This window comes from Narcine bancroftii, chromosome 5 (assembly GCF_036971445.1).
Source record: "Narcine bancroftii isolate sNarBan1 chromosome 5, sNarBan1.hap1, whole genome shotgun sequence".
Classification (NCBI taxonomy): Eukaryota; Metazoa; Chordata; class Chondrichthyes; order Torpediniformes; family Narcinidae; genus Narcine; species Narcine bancroftii.
In genome coordinates, this window is record NC_091473.1 from 223,092,024 (window position 1) to 223,114,247 (window position 22,224).

General features: G+C 41.7%; 1 protein-coding gene and 1 non-coding gene across 5 annotated transcripts in view; both read right to left on the reverse strand.

Annotated features, from left to right (window-relative positions):
- Positions 1–22,224, reverse strand: part of sycp1 (synaptonemal complex protein 1) — a 207,880-nt gene that overhangs the window by 67,965 nt on the left and 117,691 nt on the right. For all 4 annotated transcript variants that reach the window (XM_069941423.1, XM_069941421.1, XM_069941424.1 and 1 more), the window contains 2 exons: positions 15,830–15,892; positions 5,254–5,316 (listed from right to left, as the gene is read on the reverse strand). In XM_069941423.1, the coding sequence (XP_069797524.1) occupies positions 5,254–5,316; positions 15,830–15,892 (126 nt within the window). The remainder of the gene's footprint in view (positions 1–5,253; positions 5,317–15,829; positions 15,893–22,224) is intronic.
- On the reverse strand, positions 6,559–6,662 carry LOC138765608 (U6 spliceosomal RNA). The gene has a single exon (XR_011358598.1). It is a non-coding gene; the product is annotated as a U6 spliceosomal RNA (small nuclear RNA).

A 22,224-nucleotide genomic window follows, 5' to 3' on the forward strand; every position in this document is an offset into this window, starting at 1 on the left:
CAGTGAGCAGAACAGATTTATTGCAGGCTGCTGGGCTGGACTTATACTCCCAGCCCGGACCTGGCTGAGAACTGTGCTGGGGGGCGCTGACGTCACCCGAGCATCACGAGGCCCTCCAGCGTGGGCTTCTGAGCATTGTGCTGAGAAGAAGGGGAAACCCCCGATGGTACCATTTTGGCCGGCTGCCCCGCCGCATGGACTACAAGCGGGGCCGGTTCACCTGCCTAGTGGTGTGCCACCACAGAACCAATATTTTGAGGAAGAGCTGTACTGTTGCAACAGTACAGGGGGTTGTAAGCTAATTGGATATAAATGTGCAGCACAGGCTCATGGGCTGAAATGGCCTGTAATCGTGCTGTATGCCTAAAATTAAAAATTTACACCTGAACTGATGATGGGACCACATAACAGAGAATTTGGGGAGGATTTGAAACAAAATAATGAAGGCAAGGGATCAAAGTTAGGAAGATGTGGTAGATCAAAGATCAAATAAGTGTGGAGAGAAAGGTATTGAGACAAATAATAAATAATATGATGGGAATCTAAATTGTGTATAATTTGCTATCTTAGGCTCGAGATTACAAAAATAATTAGGATAGAATCATTTCAATGCATCTTGTGGAATAATGTAGTTTTGAACCTAAACGTTGAAGTGTTCATGACATTTAGAAACAAGTAAAAGTGGAGAAGTGATTGTTAATTAACAATGTTCTTTGTAGTTTGGAGTGAGATGATTTCATTTGAAGAAACCAGGATGGAGAAGCAGCATAAAGGAAGAAATAGTGGGAAAGAAAGGTATGGCAATATTCATGGAAATTTTAATCTACATGTAAGCTGGAAAAATGAGACAATTCTTAGGTTATGAAAATCAGGAGCTCAGAATATTTTTCTTCAAAATGTATATTCCAGAGTCAACCAGAGAGCAGCTACTGTGCATCAAGACCTAATATTGTGCATCAAGACCTGATACTGTGCATCAAGACCTGATATTGTACATCAAGACCTGATACTGTGCATCAAGACCTGATATTGTGCATCAAGACCTGATATTGTGCATTAAGACCTGATACTGTGCATCAAGACCTGACATTGTGGATCAAGACCTGATATTGTGCATCAAGACCTGACATTGTGCATCAAGACCTGACATTGTGCATTAAGACCTGACATTGTGCATCAAGACCTGACATTGTGCATCAAGACCTGACATTGTGCATCAAAACCTGATATTGTGCATCAAGACCTGATATTGTGCATCAAGACCTGACATTGTGCATCAAGACCTGATATTGTGCATCAAGACCTGACATTGTGCATCAAGACCTAATATTGTGCATCAAGACCTGACATTGTGCATCAAGACCTGACATTGTGCATCAAGACCTGACATTGTGCATCAAGACCTGACATTGTGCATCAAGACCTGACATTGTGCATCAAGACCTGATATTGTGCATCAAGACCTGATACTGTGCATCAAGACCTAATATTGTGCATCAAGACCTGATACTGTGCATCAAGACCTGATACTGTGCATCAAGACCTGATACTGTGCATCAAGACCTGATATTGTGCATCAAGACCTGATATTGTGCATCAAGACCTGATATTGTGCATCAAGACCTGATATTGTGCATCAAGACCTGATATGGTGCATCATAGTAAGATTACTGATCTGAATGTGGGTTTTGAATTCATTTTGGTAATTTAAACAAATAGAAGTAATTAAAAGAACACTAGATAGAATATAAATTTGTTACAACAATACAATGTGCCTATACTAAAACATTTAATGAAGTTATGGATAAAGAAAAATAAAATGACAGGCTCTAGGGGTAAATTATCGGCTTTGACTCCATTGTATAATAATCAACTTATTTCTTTTTCAATACATAATCGAAGTTATTGCATTGGAGATTTAAAGGAGTGAAAAATTTGGGAGATTGTTTTAAAGAGGGTACTTTTAATCAGATGAGGGAAGGTTTTGGTACTGATAAGAATTCTTTGTTTCTTTATTATCAAATTCGATCTTTGGTAAAATGTATGTTTGGTAGAGATATGATTTTACCTGAAATGACTAAATTTGAGACTTTTCTTATGAAGGTACCACAGAAGGGTTATATTTCATCTATATATCAAATATTACAGGATGGTATGGATAAAAAGGGTTGGGATAGATCTAAAAGTAAATGGGAAGCGGATACTGGTTTTATTTTTTCCGAGGATGATTGGCTAGATACCTGTTATGATAGTGTAAGTAGATTGATAAATGCACGTTATGCAATGATTAACTACAATTTTTTATATCAATTATACTTAACACCTGAAAAATTAAAGAAGTATGGTTTTGATGAATCAGATTTGTGTTTTAGTATGTGGTGATATGGTTGGAACTTTTTTTCATGTCATTTGGTCATGTGTATATATATATATATATATATACACAATCTTTTTGGAAGAAAGTACAATTGTTTCTGGAATACCTGTATAAGATTAAAATAGTTTTAGATCCAACAGTATTTTTTATTGGGTAGTTTGCAACCTCTGAAAGGCTTGGGATTAGATAAGTTTCAGCTTGCTTTTGTATATTTAGCTTTATACGTAGCAAAAAAAATGTATTGCTAGTATGTGGAAAGATACAAATATGATTGATATTAATAGATGGCATGAGATGAAATATTGTTTAATAATGGAAAAAATTATGTATGTTTCACGTGATAATTATAATTTTTTTATTAATAAGTGGTTGTTATATTCAGAATATTTACATTTCAATTTACATTGATTAGATCTTAATATGTATATTTAATTTTTCTTTAATATTTTTTCTTTCTTTATGGCTCTCCTTAGGAGAGTTGGCTGAAGGGGGGGTTCTTTTCTTTTCTTTTTTTTTCTACATATTAAAAATAACATTTATGTTTATGGTTAATTGTTGTATATGTCATATATTATTTGTGTTTTGAACGAATAAATAAAGTTTAAAATAAAAGAACATGAAAGTAGACCTAGCTAAAAAGATCTCTCAAATTAGATTACCATCGTTTCACACATATAATGTACACACAAGTAATGCGCGCACACATATAATGTGTGGAAAATCTGAAATTATATTAAAAAATTCATATACCGCACAGGTGTATTATCAGTCGGTCCTGTCCAGCACCTTCATAATATGTCCTATAAAAGTCACAAAAACAAGGTGATACATGTGCAGATAATATTATCAGCCTGTATAGCTATCACCTGTATTCAATCTAGTCTAATCAGCTATAATCCAAAAATTTGTATAAAAGGCCCTTGCATTTTGTGCTCCACACATATTACCTTTGAGATCAAGAGTAGTTTTGACAATGTGAGGAGTCAAACACAAATCTTACATCAATAACTTCAAACTGTAAGTAGTTATAAGAGCAGAAGAAAATGGCAACAGAGCAGCACCAAGAGTTCGAGGTTGGCGAATCATCCATTCGCGAATGGAGGAAAGAGAAAGATGAGCCTGAGAAGATGGATTCACGAAAATGCGCATGTCATGGCCTCAAAGATAAACGGCACCAGTTAGAGTCTGATTGAAGAAATGGGCTCATAGTCGAAGAGAACAAAATCAGGCTGCATCTGCATTGCAAGTGGTGTTAAATTAAAAGAGTAACATTGCCAAGAGAAAAACTGCCAAATACTGTGATTGTTCACTGTAACACTCACGCTTATGAGTGGGTGGAAAGATGTTACAGAGCAAGGCAAGGCTGTTTTATTCTCAAAGAAATCGCTACTCATATTTGATTCCATGGCAGCCCATAAAGAGAATTCACCACCAAACACAATAAATTCTGTTGTCGCCCACATGTAAACTGCAGCCACTCGATATTCAAGACATTCATCAGATTAGAATGAGAGGAATGGATGCAGAATGGCACTCATCGAGATGCTTGAAAAGAGCAACCTATACTGAAGTTTGCAAATAGGTTGCCAGAGCATGAGATAAGATAAAACCAGAAACTATATGCAGTGGATTCAGAAAAGCTGGCATTGAATACACTGATGATGAAGATTCCATCACTGACAACGAAAGCAGTAACAGCGATGACATGTCAGTACCAACTACAGTAATGGAGGAACAGTGGCAGGCTATCCTAACGTATTTTAATGAAGACAGTGAACAAGAATCTGACTTAGAAGGACTCAAAGGGTTTGTGGATGATAATGATAATGAAGAAGACGAATAAACAATGTCATTATTTTACTTGTTATTTCAGATGTTATATAGTTTTTTGACTTTGACATGCTGTCCAGCATTTAGTTGTTTTTTTCAGATGTTATATGGTTTTTTACTTCAGCATTTTTTTGATAATTCCATCAATCAATTAAAAATAAATTCAACGTGTTAAAAACAAGTTCTGGTATAGCGTGCTTACTGAGATAATGCGCGGTGGGTTACCTGGTTTGTAAAAAAACATATAACGGGCATGTTATATACACAAAAATACAGTAAAGATTAGTTAATCAATATGTAATGGCAGACAGTTAAAAGAATCTTCCAGAATCTATTGAATACATATTGCAATAAGATAGAAAAAAATCCATGGAAAGGATGTGCCATCTATGAATTAAAGGAATTAAAAGTAGTACTGTATTGAAAAGGCTTATAGTGCACAGGACAGTTGTTCAGACAAAAAATGAGTATAAATTGGATTTTCTGTAAATAAATAATAATAAAAATTCAGAGTAGAAAAGTGAGATAGCTTTGAGCATTTAGTAAAAACACAATGCTGGAGTAACACAGCAGATCAAACAGTGTTTTGTATATAGCAAAGATAAAAATGCATAAATAACATTTTGGGTTTGAGCCCTTCCTACCTCGATGAAGAGGTCAAGCTCGAAACATCGTTTATATATTTTTATCTTTGTTATATACAAGACACTGTTTGGCCTGCTGAGCTAAGTTGCTCTAGCATTGTGTTTTTACTTCAACCATATTGTCTGCAGACTTTAGTGTTTTACTTCTAGCTTTGAGGATTTCTCTGTTGTTGGCTTTATATGGGGAAGCTTTATGCTGCAAAATATTCCTGACCCTAATTAAAATTCCACTAGAAAAGTAGCTATTCAATTTCTTCACATGGTAGTAAGAGGTGCAGAAATGGGGTCAAAATTGCTCTGTATACAAAGTGCTGTGCATTCTCAACATATTTTGAGTTGTGTACGGAATGAACTAAGCCTATATTTCTAGCATAACTATTTTATACATTTGGAGTTCTATACCTCTTGGTTCAATTCTTCAGCAGAGATGTTCTTATTTTCTAGCTGTTTTTTCAAAGAGTTCAGCTGAATAAAATATAAGAATTTATTGTCATACACATAAGTACAATGTACAAATATGCTAAAATTCTTGCTTGCTGCAGCTTCATAGGAATGTAAAATACACTTACAATAAATACAAATTAAATTGCCATATAAGAAAATAAGTACAAAAAGATAAATATTTACAGTTGTAGTTAGTGCAAAATAAATATTACAACAGTACAGACAAATCTTTGGTCCTGTAGTCCTGTTATGATAAGGCATTGCAGGAAGGATCAAGAACCTGATATCTGTTGGGAAAAATAACTTTCCTTGAACTTGGAAGTGACAGTCCTCAGCCTTCTGTACCTTCTGTCTGAAGACAGCAGCAAGAAGAGAGCATGACCAGGGGATGGGGATCCTTTATGCTGTTGGCTGCTTTCTTTTTTTTTCTTTTTTTTTAAATTTTTTATTGTTCACACTATAAACCATATTGACCAAGATACATACAGACATTTTTCTTCTTAAATATATACAGTGTCGTTTTCTCCCCCTTTTTCCCCCCCTCCCTTCCCTCCCTCCCTCACTCCCTTCCCCATTTATTTAAAGTTCAATCTATAAGATACATTAAACCCATTAAACAATTTTGTCACTTAATAAAAATAAACAAGAAATTTTACTGAGTCAGTTCTTTTCGTTATCTTCTCCTTCTGTCATTTTAGGTGGTGGAAGTCCACGGTAGGATTTCTCTATTGTGTTTCATGTATGGCTCCATATTTGTTCGAATATTGTAATGTTATTTCTTAAATTATATGTTATTTCCCTAGATGACTTGATGAAGGTAGCAGTGAGAGAGAGCTTGGCCTGGTTGATGGGATACTTTATGAGCCATAAATTAAACTATTAAACATAGAACGTTAAATGTAAGATGCAATACATTTATTTTTAGATATTAAAAGTTTACAAATATTTTACTCTAGTACCTTCATGAAAATTATGCCAGTGAAATAAGGGGTGAGAAAATTATTGCTTGCTTACTTTCAGTATGTTTCTATCAATTCTGCATAGATTCCCTCTTATCCGTTTTCAATATTGCTCCCTCTCAGGTTCTGTCTTTTTTATTTACTTGCACTTCTCTTAACTCTTTTAATTCTCTAATTTTTCTTCTTAATTGTATTCAGACAGCAGATAGAAGTTGTAACATATTTATGATGAAATTAATTGATTTTTAAAAAATATTTTATTTAAGATTAAACATCACAAACATAATAATTACTACAATTAAATACATACATAGTGTGATTAATCATTTTTATATATCTCTTTGGGGCCCATGCTAATCTTCTCTGTATCGTTCCAATTTTAGTATTATGTGCTGCTGCAACGAGCACAAAATTAATTGATTTTAACTCATAATGCAAAAAGGCACTGCAAACTGAATGTATATTTAATATCTCCACTCACTTAACTTTTTCTTTGAACTCAAGACCATTTTTAAGTCTGGGGTTATAAATGGTCTTGAGTCCAAAAAAAAGGCAAGTGAGCAGGGATGTAAAATGACCAGAGTTCATTTTTGCTCTTTTGCACAGAGGCTAAAGGTCAACTTTAAACATAAAGGGCTAAATTGCATTTTATTTATGTAAAAAATTAGCAATAGTTTAAAAAATATGACATTATCTGGGATGCCATCCTCATTTGCTATTGATGTATAGTTCTGAGATCTTTAGTGTTCTAGCACATATCAGTAGAAACTACAGCACAGATATTCATAAACCTATCATGCTTACAATAGATACTATTCCTTAAATGGGGCTGCCAAAATAATCTGAATAAGAATTCTCTACAAGATCATAAAATTAGATCTGGATGCAAAGCCTACCCATTTCAAACTCTGCTATTTGCACATAAATTTCTTTAGTAAAAGCAGAGATGCTGGAGGAACTCAGCCGGTCTCGTAGCATCCATAGAATGTTTTGGGCCTGAGCCCTTCTTTAAAGAATGAGTAAGAAAAAGAGAGGTGTCTGTTAAAAGCTGGGGGGGGGGGGGGTGAAGAGGAAGAATGGGAGGAGGAGGAGTACTGACCAACAGACAAAAGGTGTTAATTGGATATGATAATAGGACTGGAGCAAAGAAAGGTGATCATTAATTTTGGCTCTGTGAAATGAGATAGAGGAAAAAGGGAAACAAGAGAGAGAGCTGGAAGAAAGGGGGAAGGTTGGGGGGAGGGTGTCTAATGGAAACTGGACTTTGGAGTTAATGGCTGCCTGCTCTGTAATAAGGAAGTACACAAAATAAGCTCTAGGATTAGGGATATACAAGACAAAGATGAACTCAATGACTTCTACGTCCGATTCAACCACAAAAACAAGGAACAACCACCACTGTGGACCCCCATTTCCCCTGATGATCCTCTTCTATCCATATCCGAGGATGATGTGCAGGTTGCCTTCAGGAGAGGGACTCTGAGGAAAGCATCTCCAGACGGAGTACCCGGCTGAGTATTAAAAACTCGTGCTGTCAAACTTACCAATGTATTCATGGATATTTTCAACATCTCACTCCAGCAGGGCATGGTACCCTCCTGTCAATCATATTGAAGAATGTAGTAACCTGCCTAAATGTCTATCAACCAGTGACACTCACATCAACTGTGATGAAGTGTTTTGAAAGGCTAGTGCTGAAGCATATCAGCTCCTGTCTGAGTGGTGACATGGATCCCTTTCAATTCGCCTACTGTAGCAACAGGTCGACGGTGAATACCATCTCACTAGCTCTATACAAATCCCTGGAACACCTAGACAGCAAAGATGCATACATCAGGATGTTCTTTATCAACTACAGTTCGGCATTCAACACCATCATCCCCTCAAAATTGATCAGCAAACTCCAAGACTTGGGACTCAACACCCCACTGTGTAATTGGATCTTGGATTTCTCATCTCCAGGCCACAATCAAGGATGATTGGCAAGAACATCAAGTAGTTAACTCAGCTTGTAACAGCATGTGCACCAGTCTTCACTCCATTGAGGATATCTACAAGAGGCAGTATCTTAAGAGAGCAGCATCTACCCTCAAGGATCCCCATCAACCAGGCTTTTCACTCTGCTACCATTGATAAAAAGGTGCAGGAGACTGAAGGCAAGAACTCAATGGCACAGCTTCTTTCCCTCTGCCATCAGATTCCTGAATGAACAATAAACTACAGATAATGCCTTACTTGGATTTTTACTGCACTATTTTTAAAATTTATTTTGTAAGGTGGTTTATGCAATGTGTGTGGTAAACCACTGTATGTATGTTTGGATGTGTTAGGACACACCCCTTCTCCCACTGATTCCTAAATAAAGGTGACTGTGCCACAGCCCCCTCTTCAGTCCAGGACAGTCAACCAGTATGGATGTACCTCCATTCTGTTGTGAATAAAAGTCTATCAGTTTCTCTACAACTTCCAGTCTTTGAAGTTATTGATGGTGCATCAATTTTATTCACAACCATTTTTTTGATAATGGAGCAGATTCTGAAGCCAGAAAAGCTGGACCTTGACCAACAATCGTCTGATGCATCCAACAGCTTCAAGCTCTCTGGTTGTGTTGCTTTGAAGCGTTTCTGCAGGCCTCCTCTATTATCATGCGATCAGAGGATCAAGCATTGTATTCCCAGGTCAGGCCCCTGGTATACTTGATGATCAGGGACACTGAGACATACACAGTGGCGATGGACATACTGAAAAGTCAGTAATGGAGGAAGGTAAACGAGTCTATGCTAGAAAACCCAGAGAAATCAAGCACCGAGTACTTTCAGGCCCTGCGACCTCTCAAAGATGGGCCATAACAGCCATGGTGAACACAGAGGACTTGATCAGAGACACCTACGTTGCAGGCATAAGATCTAGCTACATCCAGCAGAGACTGCTGGAGCAGGGTGAGCTCAACTTACATAAGGCAGTTGGCTCTCCAAAACATGGATGCATACTCAGGTAACAATGCGGTTGCCTTGTGGTTACCACGAGCACTGCCATTTTGGGAAGTGGGTGGGCCAAAAGCCTGTGGAACACTGCCATGTCCCGCCAACGACCCGACCATGGCCGTGGTATTCTGTGACCATGCAGGCTGATATCTTGGATGCCGCCATCTTCTCAACCTAGCAGAGCCGCGTGCGGACCATGGGGGCTGCCATCTTGGATACTGCCATATTCCCAACCCAGCAGCGATGCGTGTTGGCCATGGGGGCCGCCATCTTGAAATTGAATGTCCGAATAGATAGAGTGCATCTGATAAAGCCCAACAGTGACTCAATGCTGGCCTCCATCACACTAGATCAAGAGCACCTTCATCAATTTGCCAGATCAATGATGGACATCAGGGTAAATAGTCACATGATGATCTGCCTGTTCAACAGTGGGAGCACGGAGAGCTTTATTCAACCCGGTGCGGTGCAGCGCTACTCTCTTTCGGTAAGACCAGTAAACCACAAAGTCTCTTTGACCTTGAAGTCCCAAATGGCAGATGACAGTGGCTACTGTGTAGTGACTCTGACTGTTCGGGCCACAGACTATAAAGACTTCAAACTCCTCGTGATGCTGCAGCTTTGCGCTGCCGCACTGCTGGGGCTGGACTTTCAATACCACCTTAAGAGTGTCTTGATGGAGTATAATAGGTCCCATTCCCCACTCACTGTATGTAACCAGCAGTTTTTAAACCACCCAGAGCTTCACTCGCGGAAACTCTCTGGCCTCTCCTCCCATTGTTTCCAGCCAGCAACCTGCAGATTGTCCACTGCGTGACCTGTGGCCTTTCAACCCTCAATATCACCACTCCGCCAATGTTCATTAACCTCACCCTTGACTGTAAACCTGTTACTACCAAAAGTAGGCAATACAGCGCCGGGGACAGGGCCTTTATTAGGTCAGAGGTACAGCGGCTACTGAATGAAGGATCAATGAAGCCAGCACCAGTCCCTGGAGAGCCCAAGTAGTAGTAGTAAAGAAAAGGGAAAAACACAGAATGGTCATTGACCACAGTTGGACATTAATAGATATACATAGTTGGACGGGTACCCTCTTCCCCACATATCCAACATGGTAAATCAAATCACTCAATATCGGGTATTTTCTTCTATTGACTTAAAGTCGGCATACCACCAGCTCTGTATCCACCTGGAGGAGTGCCAATACATTGCTTTTGAGGCAGATGTTCACCTTTACCATTTCCTGAGGGTTCCCTTCAGCGTCACCAACAAGGTCTCAGTCTTCCAGCGGGAGATGGACTGCATGGTATGAGCTGCAAGCCACATTCCTGTGTCTGGACAACATCACCATTTGCAGCCATGACATGCAGGACCATAATGCCAATCTCCCAAAATTTCTCCAGACCGCTAAACTCCTTAACCTTACATACAATAAGGATAAATGTGTGTTTTGCACAACTCGCTGTGCTATCTATCCTTGGCTGCATCATACAGAATGGAGTTATCAGCCCCAATCCTGACCACATACACCCTCTTTTGGAACTCCCCTTCCCTCATAGCTTTAAGGCTCTGAAAAGGTAACTGGGCTTCTTCTCCTACTATGTGCAGTGGGTCCCCAATTATGCGGACAAGGTCCACCCCCTCATCAAACCTACCTCCCTTCCCCTGACATCAAAGGCCCGTGTGACCTTCAGCTACATCAAGGTGGACATTGCCAAGGCCACGATGCATGTGGTGGTCGAATCTACCCCGTAGAGCGATGCGTTCAAATTCACCCTGCCTGCCACCCTTAACCAGGCGGGAAGACCAGTAGCCCTTATTTTTAAATGCACTTGCCATGGGCCCAAAATTTGACACTCCTCTGTTGAGAAGGAGGCCCAGGACATTGTCGAGGTGGTACGGCACTAGAGACACTACCTTGCCGGCCAATGATTTACCTTGCTAACTGACCAACATGCAGTTGCTTTCTTGTTCAACAATCAACAGTGAGGTAAAATCAAAAACGACAAGATATTGAGGTGGAGGATTGAACTTTCCACCTACAATTATGATATCTTATACCAGCCCAGGAAACTCAATGATCCTCCAGATGCCCTATCCCGCGGAACATGTGCCAGTGCTCAAATAGACCGGTTACAAGCCCTCCACAATGCCACTCCAGGGTCACCAGATTCTTCCACTTTATCAAAGCTCACTACCTACATTCTGGAGATCAGAGGAGCATGACCAGAAATCGGCAAGTCTGTGCGGAGTGCAAACGCACTTCAATCGACCAAACAGAGTGCATCTAATAAAGACTACCTGCCCCTTTGAATGCCTGAGCATTGATTTCAAGGGGCATCTCCTCCCCTCCAACTGCAACGTGTACTTCCTCAACATCATTGAGGAGTACTCTCATTTCCTGTTCGCCATACTCTGCCCGGTCATAATCACTGTCACAGTCATCAAGGCCCTGCGCAATCTCTTCACCCTGTTCAGGTACCCCTACTATATTCACAGTGACCGGGAATACTCTTTTATGAGTGATGAGCTGCGAAAGTACTGCGTCATTACCAAGAGCAGGATCACAAGTTACAATCCCCGAGGGAACGGGCAGATGGAAATGGAGAATGCTACCGTCTGGAAGGCCATCCTCTAACCCTGAGATCTAGAGGCTTTCCAATCTCCCATTGGTCAGATGTCTTCCCTGATGCACTCCACTTATCGCTCCTATGTATTGCCACCAATGCTACTCCGCACAAAAGTATGTTTTCCTTCCCCAGGAAGTCCGCCTCAGGGACTACACTGCCATTCTGGCTGACATTTCCAGGACCAGTCCTACTCCGGAAGCACATGAAGAGCCATAAGTCTGACTCACTGGTTGAAAGGGAACATCTCCTCCATATCAACCCCCAATACACCTACGTGGTGTACCCCAATGGGCATGAGGACACAGACACCATTCAGGACCTGGCACCTTCAGGAGTTCCTGAGACCATTGCCGATAACCCTGCACCCCCTTCATCTACCACTATCTATGAAGCACCAGTGTCATGGCATATTACCTCTGCCCCAGTGGATGACATGGTATTTCCAGCATCACGCATCCACCAAGCCAACATCAACAGCAACATATAGGCGTCCCAAACCAACCAAGATTCAACACCTGCACTGCAGCTGGTACTATGATGATCAGACCAGACCACCTAAAAGACTCAATTTGTAAGAACATTTAATTCACCACTCCACCAGGATTTTTCGAAAACAAGAGGTGAATGTTGTAAACCACTGTATGTACGTTTGGATGTGTTAGGACATGCCCCTTGCTGATTGTGCCTGAGGCTTCTCCCACTGACTCCTAAATAAAAGTGCATGTGCCACAGCCCTCTCTTCAGTCCAGGACAGTCAACCAGCATGGATGTACCTCCATTCCATTGTGAATAAAAGCCTATCAGCTTCTCTACAACTTCTAGCCTTTGAAATTATTGATGCTGCTGCAAAACAACAAATTTCATGATTTTCCATGACAATCATTTCTGATTCTGATTCCACCTTCTCCACAGGGCAGTTTTCTTAGCCCCCTGCTCTACTTGGTATATGCCTATGACCATGATACACTATGAATGTGTGGCTTGGTATGACAACATGATCTTCAAATTCACTGACGATACCATGATAGTGGGTTGTATAAAAAGGGGCGATGAGTCAGCACACAGGAGGGAGTTTGAAAACTTGGTTTAATATGCACAGACACCAAATTCGCACTCAATGTCACCATAACCAAGGAGCTGATTGTTGATTTCAGGAAGGGAAAATCAGAGGTGTACGATCCAGTGGTCACTGGGGGAATCAGAGGTGAAGAAAGCACATCAGCACCTCTACTTCCTCAGGAGTTTGTGGAGGTTTGGTATGACATCAAAATCCCTGGCAATTTCTACAGATATGTGGTAGAAAGTGTGTTGACTAGCTGCATCATGGTTTGGCATGGGGACACCAATATCCCTGAGCCTAAAGCTCTGAAAAAGATAGTAGGCACAGCCCAGGACATCACAGGCAAAACCCTTCCCGCCATCAAGAACAACTACAGGGAACGCTGCAGTCAGAGAGCAACAGCAATAATCAAGGATCTAAATCACCCAACACATGCTCTCTTCAGAAAAGAGGTCTAGGTGCCACAAGACTCACAGCACCAGGTTCAGGAACAGCTGCTACCACTCCACCATCAGACTCTTCAACAAGAAACTCAATCATGGACTCATTTATGGCCTTTTACTTTTTCACTTTATTGATATTTTTTCTCTCTGCATTGCACTGTATGTTTACATTCTTTATTTGTTTACATGTGTACATTGAGTAGATTTTTTCCACTGCCATTAAGTGGCAATTCTGGGTCACCTGCAGGAAAATGAATCTGAGTTATTCAGCACATTTAGAGCATTTCAGCACATAAACAGGCCCTTCGACTGTTGTATGCGATGTCATGTATATACTCGGACAATAAATCTGAAAGGACAGATCAGAATGGCATGCTGTGGTTCTGTCATTACTGCAGGCATCATAAAACTGGTTGGAGACCCACGTAATTGTATTTTTTAGACGTCAGCTCAAAAGTACAATTTCAGTTTCCAAATCCAAGATTACAACACCCATCATTACTTAACTACCAATTCCTTTGATTTTCCGTGATTTCTAAGTTGTCAGATTGCTTGTCTGACATACATTATCTCATGAACAGAAATAATCTCCTATGAAATGTAGATAAGTTATCTTTATACCCAACATCGTTCATTCTCTGCCTACTGATCTCTTCTGTTTCCTTGGTATTGTTTTGAAACTGGATCAGGTATGACCAATCTTGAAACACATCAGTGCAGTTACTATTTTGTATTCTAACTTTTGTAAATAAATATATACTGTAACTCCACCTTGCCTCACCTTGCCTCAACTTATTATTGTTTGCATTTCTTCCTTTATACCTCTAGATCCCACTGTTACAATGCATTCTTGGCCATCGAGCACATGATAACATTTAGCTGGTTCCACCTATGTTCTAATTCGCAGGTACAGGTATCCCTGTTATCCGAAAGTAGAGCGCACATATGAAACCTTTCGTAAGCTGAAATGACGTAAAGCAAAGAAGCAATCACACTAGGTGGGTGCAAGGGGTGTGGACTGCACCAGGTGACACCATCGGGAGGGGTGACACAAAAATGACTGTCTATAAAATTTTGTGGTGTTTCAGCAGAAATTTATTATTTTTTAAATAAAAATATCCCTGTAGTTAGTTATAACAATGAAAACATTTTTTCGTAAACCTAGCTTACATGTATCAACATACCAATAAGATTAAAACTCTATGCTAATTTACTTTTTGAACCTTCTAATACACTCCGGTCAGAGCTGTCATTATTACCCAATTACAATGATGCTTCAAATCACGTGGTTTTGTCAGCATGCGCTACAAGCACGCGCTGTTGTTTTCATTGCTGCTGTGTGTATGATATTGTAATTTAAAGGTGTACTTTTAATTTTGTGAGTTGCTTATCTCATTGCTATTGCCATTACATTTAGTGATTTACAGGATTTATGATTGATGAATAACATTAGTACAAAAAAACATTACTAAGGATTCATATGGTCTGGTATGGGAAGAGGTCCATGGGGGTGGGGGTGGGGAGACACCATGAGTTACTGCACTGGGTGACACCAACGCTAGTGACGCCACTGGATAAAGCACAGATGCTCACACAGTTCAAAGCTATGGTGGCTTGATGCTGAGTGCAGTTCCTGGTGAAGGAGCTTGGCGGTGCCACTCTCTCTGTTTGAGGTGCTCACTGCGTCTATAACAGCTCCCTGCAAAAGAAATGCTGAATGCTATCCTCTTCAGACTTCTTTCAGTTAGTGAAAACAGGTCTTTCATAAAAGTGAAGTGGTGTAAAGCAAACTTTGAAAGGCGGGGGATACATATTATGTTCACTAATTACCCTGACCTCGCTAACCAACATACATTCTGATTAAGCAAAGGTTAAATTTAAATTCTCAGATTTATTTTCAAATTCTTGCCCTTCACTAATTGATTATTCCACTGCCCTGAGACCTTTGCTCATATTGTTATTAGTTTTGCCAAATTGAATTTAATTGCCTCCTTAGTAAAACCCATCTTGTTGATCAAGCTTTTGGTCACCGTCCTTGCATCTAAAATCTCAAATGATCTTGCAACCTGCCACATTGCAGGTATAGAATCTGGAAAATCAGGGTTTTAATGCCACCAATCTCATTTTAGAAATAATTATATAAACTACAGTGAAACTCAGTGAGAAAATCAAGGCATTGGCCAAATTATGATTATGAATTTCAGCCAATTCAGGTATGACAAGGGGCTGGCTTCCAAGACTTGGACAGTATTTTCCTTGATCTTAGGCCCTAAAAATAACATTAAAGCTTTGAAACTTTTCAGGTGCAGTTGCTTCTAGTTTGGACATTTTCTATGTTTTTAACTGCGCTTAGAACATATTGGCCTGTCACAATTATATTTTAAATATATTTGATTATTTAATGGTTTTCCTTAACTACAAAACTTGTAAGATTCACAAAGACCATATTTTGCTTTACCTTACTCTCCATAGTCTTCAGTAATTTTTCCTTTTTCTTTACTTCATTTTGTAAATTTTTCAACTGTGGAAGAATATTTCGATAATTATTAATTTTCAAATTGAAGATTTTTTCTCGCAGCTTAATCATAATTTTTTCACCTGTCTAAGAGATAAGTTACTAATCTCCGCTCTCTTTAACAATGCTTATTGCTCTTTGCAAACTCATTGTTACTCTTGGAAAATAAGAAAACTTAGAATATGGCATCAGCAAGCAGAGAAGCTGTGAGGTCAAATCAAATCCATCGTGAGAAATGGATCGTCAATGATTCAAGTCAGTATCCTTTTTTGAGATTAAATACTGGAGAAATTAAAGTGGGAGGGGCCTTGAGAGAAAAATCATTGGTGTTGAGAAGTATTTTTGGCTGAATGTCTTGGATTTCTAATGGATACAGCAACGAAAGTCACATATTTGAGTATCTTATGGATACTAACTGTCATATTGTGACATTAGTCACAACATTAAACAATGGAACGAGGGAAAAATTCTGAGCTGTACCCGAAGTATATTTCATAGGTAAAATGTTGCTTTTGCAATGAGCTAAGGAATGATAGATCCTTATCATTTTCACTTGATATTCTCTTTGGCTTGGCTTCGCGGACGAAGATTTATGGAGGGGGTAAAAAGTCCACGTCAGCTGCAGGCTCGTTTGTGGCTGACAAGTCCGATGCGGGATAGGCAGACACGATTGCAGCGGTTGCAAGGGAAAATTGGTTGGTTGGGGTTGGGTGTTGGGTTTTTCCTCCTTTGCCTTTTGTCAGTGAGGTGGGCTCTGCGGTCTTCTTCAAAGGAGGTTGCTGCCCGCCAAACTGTGAGGCGCCAAGATGCACGGTTTGAGGCGTTATCAGCCCACTGGCGGTGGTCAATGTGGCAGGCACCAAGAGATTTCTTTAGGCAGTCCTTGTACCTTTTCTTTGGTACACCTCTGTCATGGTGGCCAGTGGAGAGCTCGCCATATAACACGATCTTGGGAAGGCGATGGTCCTCCATTCTGGAGACGTGACCCATCCAGCGCAGCTGGATCTTCAGCAGCGTGGACTCGATGCTGTCGACCTCTGCCATCTCGAGTACTTCGACGTTAGGGGTGTAAGCGCTCCAATGGATGTTGAGGATGGAGTGGAGACAACGCTGGTGGAAGCGTTCTAGGAGCCGTAGGTGGTGCCGGTAGAGGACCCATGATTCGGAGCCGAACAGGAGTGTGGGTATGACAACGGCTCTGTATACGCTTATCTTTGTGAGGTTTTTCAGTTGGTTGTTTTTCCAGACTCTTTTGTGTAGTCTTCCAAAGGCGCTATTTGCCTTGGCGGGTCTGTTGTCTATCTCATTGTCGATCCTTGCATCTGATGAAATGGTGCAGCCGAGATAGGTAAACTCTCTCTCACTTGATATTAGTGGCTTGCATTCTGATGATCTTATAATTGTTTGTATATTGTAAGTAATATCCTGCGTGTTCAGGGAGTCAGACTCTTTTGTAAAACAATGAACTCTGTCTACATGTTTGCTGAAGTTTTTGTAAAGTTGATAGCTATTGGAAATTGCTTTTGGCTGTATGATACATGTCCTGTGTTTGACTATTTCTGCATACATCTTTATCTTGAGAGATAATTGACGCACAATAAATAACTCGAGAGACTGAGGCTACAGGCTTTTATTTATAATGGACCTTATCCTGCATAGTGAATCGGGCTTCCTGGGGAAGAGTCAGGGTGATGGAGGCTTTATACAAGGTCAAAAGAAGGGGGGGGGGCACAGGACAGGGTGGGGGTGGGTGGGGAACCAGGTAATCATGAATACAATACAGTTCAGCAGTTCACCACATACACCTCTTTTTTTTTTAATTGTCCGGTGGGGTGATGTGGGTCACAAAGTCTTACAGGTTAAGTCGGTCCATCGGCTTGATATTCCGTACTGACTGGCGGAGTGCTGGTTGTGAGGTTGCAGCCAGGGCCGCTATCTTGTCCTGGACCTCCAGAGCTGTGTCGACCTGCTGGAGGCATGATGGCTTAACTGGAGTGACTGGGCTGGGGGGAGGGTGCAGCGGTATGTATTGCATGACTGCAGAAGGAGAGGAGGTGCTACCTGGTGGGTGTGCTCCTCGAGGCCCCCTGCATGCGCAAGGTCCTGGATGGAGACTGTTTCCTCGTGTCCATCCAGGTAGGCTGTATATGCATATTGGGGATTCACGTGGAGGAGCTGAACCCTTTTGACCAGGGGGTAGGTTTTATGGCCCATGTGTTTTCGTAGTAGGACCAACTCAAGAGACATCAGTCAGGAGAGTAGGATGGTCCCCGACGTGGACTTACTGGGGAAGGAGAAAATTCTTTCGTGAAGAGTAGCATTAGTGGCAGTACATAGCAAAGATCGAGTGGCATGGAGTATCACTGGAAGGATGTTCTACCAGTGAGAGATAGGCAGTCCCCTGGACTTTAGGGCAAGGAGGATGGCCTTCCACATGGAGCCATTCTTTCTTTCTACCTGACAATTCCCCTGGTGATTATAATTCGTGAGATCCTGCTGGTGGCGATACCCCTGGCCAGCAAGAATTGGCGCAGCTCATCGCTCATGAACAAGGAGCCCTGGTTGCTGTGGATCTATGATGGATACCTGAACAGGGTGAACAGGTTGTGTAGGGCCTCAATGACTGTGATGGTGGTCATGTCAGGGTAGGGGATGGGAAAGGGGAACTGCGAATACTCGTCAATACCCATGAGGAAGTACGTATTGCAGTTGGTGGAGGGAAGGGGGCTCTTGAAGTCCATGCTCAGGCACTCAAAGGGGCATGTGGCTTTTATCAGGTCCACCCTGTCCCATTGGTAAAAATGAGGCTTGCACTCTGCACAGACCCTGCAGTCCCTGGCCATGTCTCTGCCATCCCCAATGGAGTATGGCAGATTCTGAGATTTGATAAAGTGAAAAAATCTCATGAAACTGGGGTGGCAGAGGTCATTGTGAAGGGCTTTATGGTGATCCACCCATGCACTGGCTCATGTTCCTCGTGATAAGGCATCTGAGGGCTCGTTGAGCTTCTCCGGCCAGTACAGGATGTTGTAAGGGTAGGTGGAGAGCTCAATCCTCCACCTCATAATTTTATCTTTCTTTATCTTACCCTGCTGTTTATTGTTGAATATGAATGCCACGACCTGTTGGTCCATAACAGGGTAAAACGTCTGCCGGCCAGGTAGTGCTTCCAGTGCCATACTGCCTCAATTATCGTTTGAACCTCCTTCTCTATCAAGGAGTGCTGGACTTCAGGGCCCTGGAGGGTGTGGGAGAAAAAGGCAATGGGACGGACTGCCTGATTAAGGGTGGCAGCCAGTGCAAAATCGGATGCATTGCTCTCTACCCGGAAGGGGGAAGATTCATCCACCACATATGATACGGCTTTTGCGATGTCATCCTTTATGCGGGAGAAGGTTGCCCGTGCTTCAGTTGTAAGGGGAAGGAAGTGGACTTGATAAGGGGCTGGGCTTTATCCACATAATTTGGAACCCACTAGGCATGATAAGAAAAGAAGCCCAGGCACCTTTTCAGGCCCTTGAGGCTGTGGGGAAGGGGGAAGTTTAGCAGAGGCTGCTTGCGGTTGGGTTCGGGGTCAATGACCCCATTCTCCATGATGCAACCAAGGATCGCCAGTCAGATAGTGCAGAAAACATACTTATCCTTATTGTAGGTCAGATTCAGGTGTTTGGTGGTGGTGAGGAATTTCTGGATGTTTGTGTCATGGTCTTGCAGGTTGTGGTCACAGATCATGATGTTATCCAGATATGGGAAAGTGGCATGCAGGTTGTTTTGGTCTACCATTGGGTCCATCTCCCGTTGGAAGGCAGAAATGCCATTGGTGACACCAAAGGAAGTCTTGAAGAAGTGGTAGAGATGACCATCCGCCTCAAAAGCTGTGTACTGACGATCCTCAGGGCGGATAGGGAATTGGTGGTAGGTGGATTTCAAGTCTATCGTGGAGAACACACAATACTGGACTATTTGGTTAACCATATCCGCAATGTGAGGGAGGGGGTAGGCATCCACCTGCGTGTAGTGATTAATAGTTTAACTATAGTCTATCACCATTCTGTGTTTACCCATGCCCTTGACAACTACTACCTGAGCTCTCCAGGGGCTGGTGCTGGCTTTGATAATCCCCTCATCCAGGAGTCATCGTACCTCCGCCTTTATAAACACCTAGTCCTCCTCACTGTATTACTTGCTTTTTATAGTGACTGGCTTACAGTTGGGGGTAAGATTGGCAAATACCGGTGGGCGGTTCATGCGGAGGATAGAGAGACTGTGTGCCATTTGGGCCAGCGGGGGGGTGGGGGGCGGGGGAAACAGAGCAGCTAGTTAAAGAACTGTGGGTTGCCGACTGAGAGGTGGGAGAGAGCCATCATATTGCATAGTGACACTCTTTAAGCTGCACTGGAAGTCTAGCACCAACAGTACTGGTGCGCAGTGCTGCGGCATAATGAGGAGCTTCTAATCTCTATATGTTATGCCCCACAATTAGCGTCACCGTAGTGTAGCTATGGATTTCTGCAGAGTGAGACTTTAAAACCAGGGCAACTTTGTAGGTGACTGGTTTAGCCTCAAGGGAGTAACGTTGGACCATGTCTGGATGAATAAAACTCTCGGTGTTCCCACTATCAAAAGGCATTTAGTCACCTAGTTGTTGATGGAGATGTCCATCATGGAGCGGGCGTGTAGGTGAGGTTTGTTCTGGTCCACCACCGAAGCCAGGGTCAGTCCATGGTCCGACAGATGTTGACTTTCCTTCAAGGGGCATGATAGGAGGGTCCTCATGGCAGCATCCAAGATGGTGACTACCATGCTGTGCACACAGTGGTGCTGGGGATGGAGGGCTGCGATCAGCATACTCTTGTATAGTAGCCCTTTATCTTGCATTTGAACACGTCACATCTCTCACCTGGCAGTGTTTTCGGGGGTGTTTTGCCTGGCTGCAGAAGTAGCACTTCAGCTGCTCCTGGGAGATAGCGGCTGTGGTGGGCTGGTTAATCGGGCGTGGTTGTGGACCTGTGGTCTGTAGACTCGCGTCTCAGGATGGTGACCGCGGGTGGCCAGCATATGTCTGGCGTATACTTCGTTGAGAATATCCATTGCTTCCATATGTGGTGGCATTCCTGATCATTGGGAATAGTCGGTGCTGGTCTGTTTGTGTTGGTGGCCACGACGCTGGCTGAGTTTTGAAGAAAGACCTCAAAATCACGTAGCCAGTGTTCGAAGCCGTCTGAGCCATCCGGTGACTGTGGATCAATCTCTATCTTGTCAGGTTTCGGGAGTTGGTCCATTATTAGTGATAAAAACAAAAAATTGTGAATAAAATTGATGCACAGGAAGTAACTCGAGAGGCTGAGACTGAATCACTGATCTACAGGCTTTTTTCACAATGGACAAGGACCTCATCCTGTGTCATGACCTGGGTTTTCTGGGTAAGGGTCAGGGTGATGGAGGCTTTATACAAGGTTAAAAGAGGGAGGGACAGCAAGACAGGGTGGAGCCACATCATCAGGAATACAATACAGTTTGGCAGTTCACCACAATAGTAAACTGTTGATGATGGTGTTGGTGTTAAATAAGCTGTATCTCTTTCAAGTTTTGCTCCAAAAATAAACATGCAAATGTTTAAATGTGCTTTAATGTATCCCTTTAAATATTAGGCAAAAATGAACCTTAAAAGATACTGAAAAGTCTGACCTGAAATATTAACTCTTCCACTTTCCATAGATTTTTATCCAAAATATTCCTTTGATTTACAGAATCTTGGGCTCTTTTTTTTAGAGCCTGCAGAATGCTAATATCAATGTCCGTGACACATGTCATTGCAATCATTCACAACTGGAGTTTTGATATTTAGGTTTCACTAAAATTTACTGAAAATCCATTTATAAAGGGCATGTTTAAAACTTTTAGTCCAAATAATACAAAAAGGAACACTTTCAGGATGCAAATTATTAAAATAGACAATGGCCTAAGTTGTGTCTTTTTCTTCCCCTAGAGCTGGGTAAATGAGAATGAATACAAAATTAAATAGAATTCAATTGCAACCTTTCCAGGTGAAATCATACCACTTCAGAAATGTGGCTGTGATGTTCTTGTTGTGCTCACCAGATAGCAACATCTGGTAAACTGGGCCAGGTTATATTTAAATTGGATGTTGCTGGGACAACCAGATGTTAACCATACTTCTGCCTTTGCTACAGTATAATTTAAAAGAAGCCTTTCCGAGCATGTTGCTTGGAATCAGTTTCTGGTAATTATTATTTCTCCTTACCCGCCCCCCCCCTCCCAGCCCGCACGGAATAAAACCCATATCGCCAAGATAAAATCCCTTACTCCCACAGATC